This window comes from Buteo buteo, chromosome 7, assembly GCF_964188355.1.
Source record: "Buteo buteo chromosome 7, bButBut1.hap1.1, whole genome shotgun sequence".
Taxonomy (NCBI): Eukaryota; Metazoa; Chordata; class Aves; order Accipitriformes; family Accipitridae; genus Buteo; species Buteo buteo.
The window spans coordinates 38,250,237-38,263,482 of NC_134177.1; the positions used below are offsets into that span (position 1 = coordinate 38,250,237).

General features: G+C 43.7%; 1 protein-coding gene across 1 annotated transcript in view; it reads right to left on the minus strand.

The window, feature by feature from the left end:
- The window catches only part of SPNS2 (SPNS lysolipid transporter 2, sphingosine-1-phosphate), a 141,620-nt gene that overhangs the window by 20,740 nt on the left and 107,634 nt on the right, over positions 1 to 13,246 (minus strand). The window contains exons 10-11 of the mRNA XM_075032466.1: positions 12,354 to 12,452; positions 871 to 1,034 (exon numbers count right to left, since the gene is read on the minus strand). Coding sequence (XP_074888567.1) covers positions 871 to 1,034; positions 12,354 to 12,452 — 263 coding nt within the window. The remainder of the gene's footprint in view (positions 1 to 870; positions 1,035 to 12,353; positions 12,453 to 13,246) is intronic.

A 13,246-nucleotide genomic window follows, 5' to 3' on the forward strand; every position in this document is an offset into this window, starting at 1 on the left:
AGAAAGGTATACTCTGCTCTCTTTGTCTGCAGAATTACGACAGCTGTTAACCTCTGCATTGTATGTCTGCATGTCTCCCATTCTCCCAGTGGGAGAAAGGCAAAGGCAACTTATAGTCAACACCAGACTAGTCACCTGCCCACATATTCAGCATGACATTATACATAGATACTCTAATTTTTCGACAATTATGAGAAAGAGACTAACCCCAGAAGTTTGTATGTCATGTGGAAGCGTCTTCCGAATTACTGTAGTTGCCAACTGTGAGGTGGTCCGAATCGGTTTCTTTACTGAAAAACAGTAGCTTTTTTTTTACAAGCCGCAATAAGGGACTGGGAAAGACTATCTTTATTACAGCAACCCTTGAGCACGTATGTCCCCACACACAGCTTTCTTCCTTCTTGCCTGATATTCCTGCGTATTGGAGGTAGTGAGCAAGGCACAGGGGGCTGAGATGGGACTGTGGGCTCAACGTTGACCACCAAGCTCTGCAAAGTATCTCTTGCTCGTCACCTAGCAGTCCACTGGTTCCAGCACACAGCAACCCCTCACCACAGATGGGCCGGGCTGTCGCATGCTCACGCAAGGGTACAAGGGGCCTGTGGCCTCAAATACTGTGCTCCCCTCCGGGCCATATGGCCAACAACAGAGATCCACCAGAGCAGAAGCGTGTAAAGGATGCTCAGCCAGCACGACCCAAGCCCCTGTGCTTCGTGCAGCCTCATGCACTCTGCTGAGCCGAGGTTCTTAACGCACAGCCCGACATCCTTCACCTGGAAGGACCAAGGCCAGGACAAGAGTACAAGCATAACGTTCAAGAGAGAAAACAGGCTGTGGTACCTCCCCATTTGCAATTGCCAGGTTACTCACTGTTGTTCAGCTTTGGCTCGGTCACTTAGGAAGAAGAGGGCTGTGGCCAGGAAAAACATCCCTCCTAGGACAACGACAAACGGGCAGAGCATGAGTGCATACCCCAAGCTGAGGAACTCCCAGACTGGGGACTCCTTTGTGCTTTGTCGTATCAGGTCTGAGATCTAGGAGAGATGGGCAAAAAAATTAGTCACTTAGATGAAAAAGAGACACGATAACAGTGAAGGGAACACGATTCTCTAAACAACCACCCACTGAACATGTGCATGAGGTTTAAAATGGAACAGAGCGTTCAGTAAAAGCTGAATATCCCTTGCACGCTTCAGCCTTCCACATGCCACTCTGGAGCCTGGGCAACTTATGCTGTGAGCAGCCTGGCAGGAGTTCTGCTCTCCCTGTCGCTCTTCTGGCCTGATCTGTTATTCTTCCCATAGCCCTCTCCATCTTCTCCCTGTCTGCTTCAGTGACTGCATCCGTGGGTGTCGAACCTTGCTGTACTGACCGAGCCTCCTGGGGTGCCGGCAGGGCCGCACTGCATTGCTCAGTGGGTGAGGGAGCGATCAATCTTCTGCAATTTCTATCAAGTCCTGCTTACTCCTACACCGTACCTACCTTTCAGCAAAAGGAGGTATTAAATTCCATTTCTGTGTATTGAGTGGGAAGGGGGAAGTGTTTTTCACAGAACAAAAATCCAGAGACCCCATCTGATTCTCAGAAACAGAACTCAAAGATGTTTTTTTATCCCCATGTCTGAGGTACGGACCTCATTCCCTCTTCTAACCAACTAAGCTTCCTGCGCTTTGAAGTGTAATTGTGTGCAAGATGTGACTCTGTCCCCCAGGCTCAGCCAAGGCCTGTTGCATAGGGGCTGTGCTCACACTGAAGAACCACGCACCACCGAGTTTATGGGCTAAGGCAACCTGCATCTTCCGACAGCCAAAAAGCATAATTATATGGAAGTGAAAACGAGTTTGCGCTTACACGAAAGAGCAGTGACATGCAATAGCAGTATTTAGTTCATTATGAAAAGCTTTTGCTAAAACTCAGTAATATTTAATGACTGTCTGTAGCTAAACCAATCACGTTTTAGTATTTACTGTCCCGCAAACAACTTTACTCTCCATAAATCCAACAGGGCAGTAGCAGCAGCAGGGGTGAGTCTTCAAGGCATTGGGTATTTAAATGTCCAGCTCTGTTTTTATCTGTGACCTTTTGTTGAGGCAGAAATACTAGTTTATACCAGAAGACTGCAGGGAATTTGCAACATAAAATCCTACTGCTGTGTATACACGCAAGTCAGTTCCAGAAATAGTCAAAGCTTGTGCAGCAACTTCTAAACTGCTACATTACTGCTAATGAAAAAGGTGGCGTCAGACACAAACTACAGGCAAAATCTGTCAAGGCTTAAATCTCGATGATCAAGTGAGGAAATGTCACATGCAGGAGAAATCACCAACTCTCAGCCCTGCAGCCAACGGTAGCGACCTGGAAGGTATATGTGTGTGAAGAGATGCCTCAGCAGAGGCCAAGCACAACAGAAGGTCAAAGGATGACATTCATGGGGACTCAGATGAACAGGCTGCAGAGTGTGCTTTAGCAGGGAGACTCTGGAACATTGGTGGTCTCAGTGCCTTGAGAGCCATCTTCCAGCTCAGCCTGGCTCCTGCTGGAGTGAAGGAAAGGAGGAGCAGCCAGCCTGGTGCTGGAGGTGGAAGCACTGCACACAAAAGAGCAGAGCACTGTCTTCCAGCAGAGAGGGGTAAATAAACACTGGAAGAGCGTATCTACAGTAAGAATTGAAGGTTTGTAGCCAGACTTCTCTGTTCTATTCCCTGCCCTAGAAAGGAGGAGGAAAAAATGTCAGTGCTTGGGATATAGGTAAGGAAGTGTTCCTGTCCTCTCAAAGAGAACTTTATTCACAGCGTATAACACACACAAGGAAAACCAAGAGTGTTATGAACAAGTCTTATGTGAGAAATGATGGCTAAACAAGTCCTTAGACTGAAGACAAACAAAAGTGGCTGTTAGTCTGATAGACTTATTAAGAAATAGCAATGAGACTTGAATGTGAAGAGAATGCAGCCACAGCAAATTAGCAGAACATGCACTGCACCCTGAAAACAGGGACATCAGCTGGTAATGTATTCCCTCTTGTATCTAGACACCTTAATTCCCAATATTTCCCTTACTCTTCATTATGAACCAAAATTTGGCATTGAATCAGCCCCTCTCTGTGCAATAGCCAGAACTGAGGCTATTCTAAAATAGAAATTTAGAAATTCTAAACCACTTTTCATTTTGGGGAATGGATACAATTATCCTCCAAAACGACCAGACAATAAATCACTTGACAAATTGACATGATAAATCAACAGTAGAGGATGAAAAGCCAGGCTCCCGATTGCTCTCTCTTATGGATGACATGACATACTAGGCTAAAAACAGCTTTGAAAACGTAAAGTCTCCAACAAATAAAACTCCCAGTGCAGCTTGGCCCACACCTTCCCTTCTAAGGCATCATGTTGACCTTTTATACCAACAAATCATGTTAACGTTGAATCTGCTACCTTTTTCATTTTTAACCCAACATATTCTGTAAGTGCACATTTTAGAAAAAGCAGTGTTTCCTCCCATCCAAGGTGTAATTCTTCCCACCAAGCCAGCTGGGCTTTCTCATCTAGATTTCATATAATCCCCTCACCCACGTCTGCATCTCTTAACTCTAGAACTTTATCACGGCTGACATGCATGTTTTTGCTGTTAACTTAACAGTCACTATTCCCTGTTGTTTCGTTCCACTCAGTTACAAGCCACCTGCTAAGACTGGAACTTTGGCATCTCCTCTCAAGAGGACACAGGACATAATTACAGACTTGGGCTCCAAGAACGACATACTGTTTGCCAAATGGTCTGCTCTGTATTGCCAATTTTTGGCTTTCCAGACTCCTCGCAATGATAGCATCCTGAGTTGTCTAACTGTGATTTGGCAAGACTCAATCTAGCATCATATTGAGTGTCTTCTCTACCATAAGTAACAAAAAGTGGGGGTTGCATGCACAGTCAGTGCCAGTTCTTCAGCATGGAGTCATGTGTGGGATTCCTTTCTTTGTTCTGCCAATTGGTAGGTGGCAAAAAACTTCAAAACATTTACCCAGAATGTGGGGGTGGAAACTCAATAAGGAAGTCCTGCTGCTGCTTTGCAGTCTAATAAAAAGCCTTGGATAACATCCTAACTATGAAAGTTCACATCTTCTTTTCCCTCACTGTGTGACATAGATCTCAGACCAAGAGGAATGACTTTGCTAAATAAACTTCAGCTCATGGCATTTTTACAACAGAATACAAATGGCATGTATTCAGCCAGTGGCAGCCAACTGGATGAAGTCCAGCTAGAAAAAATGCCCACTTTCCAGAGAATGAACAGTACAGCTGCAGCAGGCATGATCCAAAACCCCAAAATCTCTGATTGTGTCTCAATCGGAGTGCAGAAGACAATGAAGGAAAAAAGAGAAACTTCATTACCTTTCTTGGGAAGCATGTGCTGTATTTTTTGGAACACTGGACAGGCTATTGATGTAATAAAAGCTCAGGTGGGCTGAAGCCCTAGAAAGATGGCTTGCTTCTGTGTTACTGTCCCTCCTAAACAGCATGAGCGGTTAAATTAAACTGATTTACTAATTAGACAATGTAATGGTAACAACATCTTTGAAATCATCATTTCATCTACTCTGTCTCATTGCCGAGTCGAACATCTCAGTTCCTCTGCAATTGCTTGATTTTTCTAAATTTCTGACATTGTCTCTTGGGCACAAATCTTGCTACATAAAAGGATATTTCCACTGCAGTATCTGGCACAAATACTTAATTTTCATGATTACTAATTTGATACAAGCCAGGCTCTTCCTGGCTCCTCTCTTTGGTACAGTTCCTTAACACAGTATTCCCTGTAACCCCACAGTGTCACCACAATGGTTTGGGGTTCAATGGTTTGGGGTTCACCCACTCTGAATTCAGAGATGCATGTGAAAGGTTTCTTTGTTTAAAAAAAAAAAATCCAATATGAATGCAAATGAAGAATAGAAACCAAAAATAAGGGATTTTATAAAGTAAAAGTAAACAATTTGCTGGGCCTGTGGGGGAGCAGAAGCATTTATACTGTGCTAAATGGCATGAGAAACACATTACAAAAAGAGGAAGTAAACCTGACTATTTTATGACACTCGTTCAGAAAAACGCAGAAAGGTAAAAGCAATTATAGCCTAAAAGTTATTTCAATTTTAACCTTAGCATGTTTGGATGTTGGAGGAAAAAAAAAGCGAAACATCCTGTTAATCTTAATTGTGTCCTTTAGAGATTGCAAACAAATTTAATACTTGGCTGGAGACAATATCAATATCCTGCATTAGTGGGTGGTACCTGAGTTTGCCCCAGCAATACCTGTAAGCAAGGATTCCTGCACTGCCTCCCCTGCGGCAGGCTCATCTGTTTATGCCCTTGTACACCCTCCCAGGATTACCAGGCTGCATTAAGTAAGTGGTGCTTCCTTGAAAAGGCTGCAGCAAATTAAAAGACTCAATCAAGGGTTCCGCTTGCAATGCTAACAAATGGACTTTGTACGTCTCTTGGTGTTAGAGCAACATTTGCCTCCAGGCAACATTTGCCCTGGAGAGGGTTGAAAGTCTGTTTTCTTCATGTCATTAACTGCCTTTCTCTCCAGGTCTGTTCTGCCCAGGGATTTTTTAAGTTAACACTGGACTTTCTCCTCTCCCAGTAGGAGATGCCTTGTACCACGGGGAATGTGGAATTGAGGAACATGGCTCATGTGACAGGGCAGAGGTACTTAAATGTGTAGGGATGGGGGGTGCCCACTTACATGTAGAAATAAGGTCTGTGGCACAGGACCACAGTTTGGGAGCATGCCCTTTAGCAGCATCCCTGTCCCCCATCTCTCCTTGCAGCACAGACCCCTTCCCTGGCGATATATCCCAGGAGAAGCAAGTCATTCCCCCATGTTGCAGAAACTGGACACCACATTCTGAAAGGTGCTCAGCACGATGAAAACTCTGCATCCGTATTAGGAGTGTACAGGGTCCTTGGCAGCTCAGAGAAAGAAGCCACTTAATGTAACAAGATTTTTAGTGCGCAGAAGGAATGACAGAGCAGATGGGACAGAGCTTGAAATACTTGAGTGAAACAATGATCAGTTCTGGATTTCTGGGCTTTCTTTAATGAGATACTTTTACATACTTTAAATGTCTATTTATCAAAAACACTGAGAACCTCCACTTCTAACCAAAGTCATGGGAAATGACAGATGCACAGCAGCACTGGAAAAAAAAACAGAACAGGCTGTGAACCCTTGGCAAAGAGTGTTTTATATATGGGAATTCATTTGCTTTTTTAGGGCAGATTTAAATCTTGTCTGTTGCTGAGTCATCAGAAGTGGAAAGCTTGTTAGCTTGTTGAAATGAGAAGATAAATCCTATGTGGATTGGTCTCCAGGTGCTTCATTCTCCCTTTTTTTGCAGCTGACAGCCATGTCAAAGATTCGGCCTTTCCATGCGCTATGAAAAAGACTTTTAATTACTCAGCTCAGCCAGGACCAGAGAAATCCTCAACTTAAAATTACTGCTTGAAGAAACAGATAATAAGGATGAGGGCTGGGGGTTCTCTTCCTCACAGTATTTCCCTGACACATGTCCATCAGATGTTGGACTACAAGGGCAAGTCCCATTTTACCCACCACAATCTGGGTCATATGCAAGCATGAATGTGGGGGAAGATCTCCACAGGAGAAGTGATACCATTAGGGCTACAGAACAGCAGTCAAGCAGCTGGCACTTGGTAAAGAAAGAACAATAAAAAACATAAATGTGTATCACATTTCATCTACTATCTCATCAGGTGATGGAAGACGCTGCCTATACGCACTCATATATACCATAAATATTAGAACATGTAACATGCTGCGAAAGACAACAAGACCATCCTTAATCCCACAACAGCAGTAGAATATCTCCTGTTAGTCCATAAAACAGAGACTGATGCTAGGAGAGTAATTTGCACATTTTTGTTACAGGATATGCTTGCCTTTTTGAATTCAAGTTCATCTCACACCCTGCTTTGGCAGAAGAGACGGTACTATGTGATCACCTGCAAGCACATAATGGGCAGTATTTGAGGAATGGCTGCGCAGGTCAGACAGGGACAAAACACCTAGACTGCAGCATCACATTCCAATGATCCACTTTATTCCACTGCCCTGCTTTTAAGTCAGACAGCAGTGGATCTGAGCCCCAACAGGCTGTGGCCTGTTTTAATCTAGCAAACTAAACTGGAAAAAATGTTATGCCAGAGTAAGCATGTACACAGATCTACTCTGATGTAGCCATAGCATTTTAAACCATAAAATAAGAATTTTAAACCATAATACACGAACTCCGCTTCCTCAGGCAGTCAAGTCTTTACCTATAGAACTACTTTCTATACATAATATATTTACTTGGATGAGTAAACACCTTCAAAACCAAATCAACAAAAAGGCTGTCTCAAACCGGGACAAGGCGGCTGTGAAATCTACACCTCCAGTTATAACTTTCATTAAAGAAGTTATCTTAACTGCTGCATTTACTACAGTTTTCCTTGAGCTGCCCCTAATCAAATGCTGATCTGCCTTCCCTGATACTCTGCATCAGTGATAATTAACAGTTCTGCTATTTGCTAAAGGAAGGTCATTAACATTCTTGCTGTTTAAGTAGCTCATTAGATCTAGTTTATCAACCTACTCACATAAGAAAGTTGGGGAAAGGAAAAAAGTGAAGGGTGACAAGTGATAGGCTTATTCTTAAAATCTTTCCAGGTAATACTAGGAGCAGCACAAAACCCCTTCAAAACAGAACAGCTCAGATTTGCTTACAGTTAATTACAAGGTCACTCGGACTCAGACCCCTTTTTCGAAAGGAGACTGTTCAAAGAGAAGATGCCTGTTTGGACACTTGCGATCTCTTCTGCCAGGTGAACCAGCGTGCCTGGGCACCGCAAACCAACACAGTCCGCCAAGAGGAGGCTGTCGGAGACCCAGCAATTCAGGTAATGCTGCCATTTCCATAGCGAAAGATGGACAGAAGGGGAGAGGTTTTGCATGGCCCTCAGCACAGAGATGAGTGATGGGGGTCTCCCCTCTCACAGAGCCTACTTGCCAGACCGTGGCGTATTGTCCCGATGCTGCTCGGCCGGAGTGGCTGGAGGTTGTGTCCCGCAGGTAAAACCGAAGCAGCAGCGGCCGAGGAGGTCAGGACAGGTGGGAACTCCCACCACCGGAGTACAGGGAGTAGCGTCTAGCCCACCAAAAGGTGCTGGTGGAGGACAGCTGATCTCCAGCACTTTAGAACACCATCCTCACACATTGATGTTCCCAGGTGATGAGCAGATACAGACAGGCTTCAACCCCGAGAACTGATGGACGGTTGCACAGGGGAGATGAGAAAGAATTTAGTAAAGCAGGAAGCTAACAGGAGAGCCAATGGCACCAGAGCAGCAAGGACAGTGTGTGCCCACAGCAGCAATTTCCCTGGCACGTGTAGAGAGAGCAAAGCCTGCAGTAGGTGCCCATTTCTCATCGCAGCCAGGGCTAGAAATAAGGCAAGGATGGAAGAGGAAAGCACTGCTGTGCTCAGCTAGGAAGCAAATGACAGACTTGGAAGAAGGAAAGAAGAAGTACCAATGCAGAGCCTCAAAATAAAAAAATCACTGCCTGTACTTGGTTTTTCTGAAGCAAAAGAGCATGTCAGTGAGTGGAGGGAGCCTGCTGTTTGTGTGAAGCAATGATGTAAACCCTGAGTAGGGAGGACAGGTTCATGCATGCATGCACATGTGCACAGACTCACTGGCACTTCTACAATTACTTAATTTCAAAGGGCAACAAAGATATAACCAGAATTAATAATACAAAGAGCTGGAGGTATGATGCAGCCTGAGAAGAGTTAACTGTTTCTCACATTCTGCTACTAGCTACCTCCACTCAGCTCTTCTGAGTCTGAAATGCTGTCTAGGTATTAGGGCACAGGAAGAGCAGTTAGAAGACCTTTACCTGATACTCAGCATGAGTGGTGGGATTTGGGGTATTTCTTTTAAATGTTCTGTGCTTCAGCAACCATGTCTGCATAGTGGGACCTTTCAAAGTGGAAAAATACTAGAGATATTTGGGTGTAATGCACCTAACAGGTGAAATTTCTCACTGACTACCTCAAGAACAAAACATGGAGTTATACTCCAAGTTGTTAAACAGGAATTATTTAAACTCTGCAGGTTATCACAAAGGTCCTGAAAAAGCTACAGTTACCTAGGAATAAAAACTGTCTCATCTGATGAAATACTGCAGCAATGCCTGTTCTTATTTGTGAATGAATAGGCAGCACTGATTTACTGTAATTGATCTCAGTGCTTGGCAGGTAGTAAAACCTTATGCAAATTACAGCTGCCGCCCTAAAATGACATTTGCATAACTTCTTTGTAAGTCAGTCTTAAGCCTTTTTACCATAATAAAAGTTGTCAATATTTAAAGAGACATGAAAAAGAACCACACATATATGCTTCCTTCCACTTAGCTTTTAAATACTAACATATATTTGGTGCTTTGGGTGACTGAAGAACTGCATTGCAAGATTTGGAACTGGGGGAGATTACAGAAGAAACTGAGTCTGACCTTCAACTCTCATGGCACACCACAGAGCAAGGGAGCAATCGCACACATGAGGCTGCAGCTGTTAAGTACCTTCTATGTTCCACATGAGGATTATAAGATCAATACAACGTTTATTGGTATCCAGCAGACAACTGCTTGCAACAGCTTAGCCCTACAAGGACACAGGTATCTGATTCTTTATTAAGAGCCCTGCTAGAGGGAATCTCACTATGAACTCACCAAAACTATGTAGGATTCCAGCCATGTTTAATCAAAACACTGCTCATTTAGTGAGGGACCTTCAGGCAGATTTTGTAAGCAGTCAGAAGAAATGGTAGATCTTCAGGATCTCAGATGAACCCTGAGTGATCAGGAGGCTGAGTTTCACTGATTCTGAGCATGCCTGTTGCTGCAGTTCATTTGGTTTATCCTGCCTTCTGCCTCTCTCTTTCAAGACATACACCCTGCTCTTGGTCTTCTTCCAGGTAACTCCGGAGTAACAGCAGCGTGAATTGATGTCCTCAGGCTGGGGATTCACAGAAGGACTATGGGACATGGGTTCCCAAATTTATCTTAAAGCCAACAGGAGCAGGTTGCCTAGCTGCCGTAGACTGCCTTGAAATTCCTAGTCATAATCCAAGCCACTTCTGTAACCTGCCCAAGTGAGATTTCAATCCTGTGTGAAGGTCTCCATCCTACAACATGGCTGGACAATTCCAATAACAAATACCTGCGGTTTTTAACAATCAAGTTGACTGCTTGTCTTAGCTCTGGTAGAGAAGTTGTCTGTTTGTCCTTTCACTTTACATAGTATTTGTTTTTCGGTGTTACGTGAAAGCTGCAGTTGACCTTTCAGTCATTGTAGCACAGAGAGCATAAGTCAGCCAAGCCAGTCCAGAGGCTACAGAAATGGGTTCTGGTGCCTTCCGTGACATGAATGCTTCACTCCTGCTCTCCTGCCACAGAGCCTTGTACTTGAGCAGTCTCCTCCCAAATGAGAACTGCCCAACAAGTACAGCATTAGAAAAGAGTAATTCAAAATCCTAATTAATATTTTCCCAGTCTAAAGAAAGCCTAAGGCAGCTATTAAATTGGGGTTAAGCATATTTCAGGCAGGCATCCTTAAGTAACTCACAACTTGCTTGATCTCTGAATACCAGAAGGGCAAGGCACATTATTTCTACAAGCAAAGTCCTTTTTTTTAAATCTGTGACACTGAAAAGCCCTAGGCAACTTTCAAGATTAATTGCAATCACTCAGGGTCCTCACCATTCCTCCCAGACATCCCTCTTATGTAAGAAAAAGAATGAACATGTAGCAGAGTCACCTGAGACAGCCTCGTCTGCATCTCAGACCCTGCCTCTCATCGTTGGCGCCTGCCTTCAAAGCACGCTGGCCTGCTTACTTCATTCACTTACTTGACATTCCCCATGTTGCCTGCCCTGCACAAAGCAGTCTCTTCCAGTTATTCCTTTGTTCTTGCCACTTTCAAATAATTTCTAAAGTAAGATCATTTCTCCCTGGGTGCCTAGAACATTGAATTAAATAAAGAGCAAGCCAAATTGTACATATTTATTCTCTTGAGACATTTTTCATTTCTTTGGTCCATTCAGCCTTAGCTGTATCTGTCTCTTCATGTATGTTTAAGAGGGCTACAGAACAACTATATCATTTTGGGGAGCTGGCATTCAAGAGTAAATGTTTACATATATTTAAATATATATATAAATAAATATGTACAGACACACACACCAGTATCTACAGGATGAATAGGTGAGAAATGATGGGTTTTTAAAAAAAAAAAAAAAAAAAGGTCCACAGCACCCAGCAGCTGTGTCACACAGCAGTACTGGGCTGGAAGAGCACATCAAAGTTCTCTCAGGTGACGGGACTAGTGAAGATCCCAGTTACATCACCGGAAAACTGTAGCGCCTTCAACACAACATGAGCAGTACCACTTAAGGCTTTACATGGAAGCTACTATATTTTATAAATGATGATCTATGTTCTCTGAAACTCAATGCATCAAACTCCACAGAAGTCTGCAAGGGAAAGAAATTATCCCAGTATATCTAGATTTCTTTTCCTCATTAAATTTCTCAGGCCTTATAGTTTCAACTGTGAATGTTCTCTGTCAGCTTTTGGAGCAGGGTCTTTTGTTTTGCTCTGTACTAGGATAATGGTGGCATAATAAGGGAGATCTTCAGTCACACCAAGGCCAATAACTGCAGCAGTAATAGAAAGGAATACTACTAATACAAAACCAAAGCATACACACCAGAAGGGAATACTAATAAAACCTCCAAAATATACACACCGTCCCACCATGGATTTTACACCATCATTTATTATCATACAAAACAGGTTCAAAATATTAGCAGGTCAGAACAGCTGCATGTTGCTAGCCATAAACAGATATTTGGTTTATGAGACCAGATTAACAGTTAAACACACACACACGACTCTGTTCCAATCTATTTTCTAATGGACCTATGTCCACACCACAGAAGCAACCACTCTCCCTTTGCAGAGCTGTCTATAAGCTTTACAAATGCCTGAGGCTAAAAAGATTCAGAAGCTCACTTCTCGTGCCCAAGTGGTCCTTCCAGGTTTGAATTGTAAACCACCGATAACATAAGCACGTAAAAAAGTTGCATTGTACTGCACCGCTTCCCACTCTGCTGATAAATTCAGGCCTTCCTTCCCTAGCATGGTTTAACTTGGCATTTTAGATAAGCAGTTAGTAAACAAAAACAAACGTGGGCACGCAACCCTGCCAAAACCTGCTGTGAGCACTTACAAATCCAATCAGATAAGGACTGCCAGCATCTCCCAGGAGGTGTGAAGTGAAACTCTGCAAGGCCACTGCGGTTGCACGGCGTGTTGGAATGACCACATACTGCAAAGGAGAAGGGGAAAGAAAAAAAAACACATAAGGAAACTGAAGTAAGAACCTGTCCAGCTGTCTTGTATTGCTCAGTTTATACCCAGGTCAGGATAAAGCAAACAAGCTCCCCCAGATGCTGGTGGCAGACACAGCCATTATCCAGTGTCCACAGGTGGCTCAAGCAACTGGGGAGCTCAGCTCCCCTTCCTGCTTTCTAAAACTCCTGATGGCAGGTATCGAGGGAAGGAAGCTCTGTCGGGTCTGCACTCCTCTCAGCAGCACTCAATGCATGAGTTTGACTAACAACTTTGCCCACAAGACACTTTGCTATTGCTCCTCAGCCTGTATTTTGCTTCACTGATGGGGAGAGTGAAGTTCGAGGTTGCCCGCAGCACATAACCTGCTCAGCACCACCAGCCTTCCCCAAACAAGGACTTTGCTGTAACCTGGGATATTGTGGTTTTTTCCATAATAAAGGTCTCATTTTATTTCCTAAATCATAAGCAATTCACATCAGTATGAAAGGACACGCATTCTCCCCTCCCACTCCATCTCGAGCCACTTTAGATTTTTCTCAAAAATTTGTGATTCCACTTGTGAAAAGTGACAAAGACACATTATGAAAATTTTCCCTAGCCAAGATATTGTAGTTTGGTCTCCACTCCTCTAATACAACATGACGCCCTTGGCCAGGTCATGCAGAATCAGTCTGACTACACAAGATCAGTGGAAAACACAAATTACTTCCCCACTAAGGGACCAGAGCTCACACAAAACAGAGCCCTAGCCATGGAAGGGGATGAAAG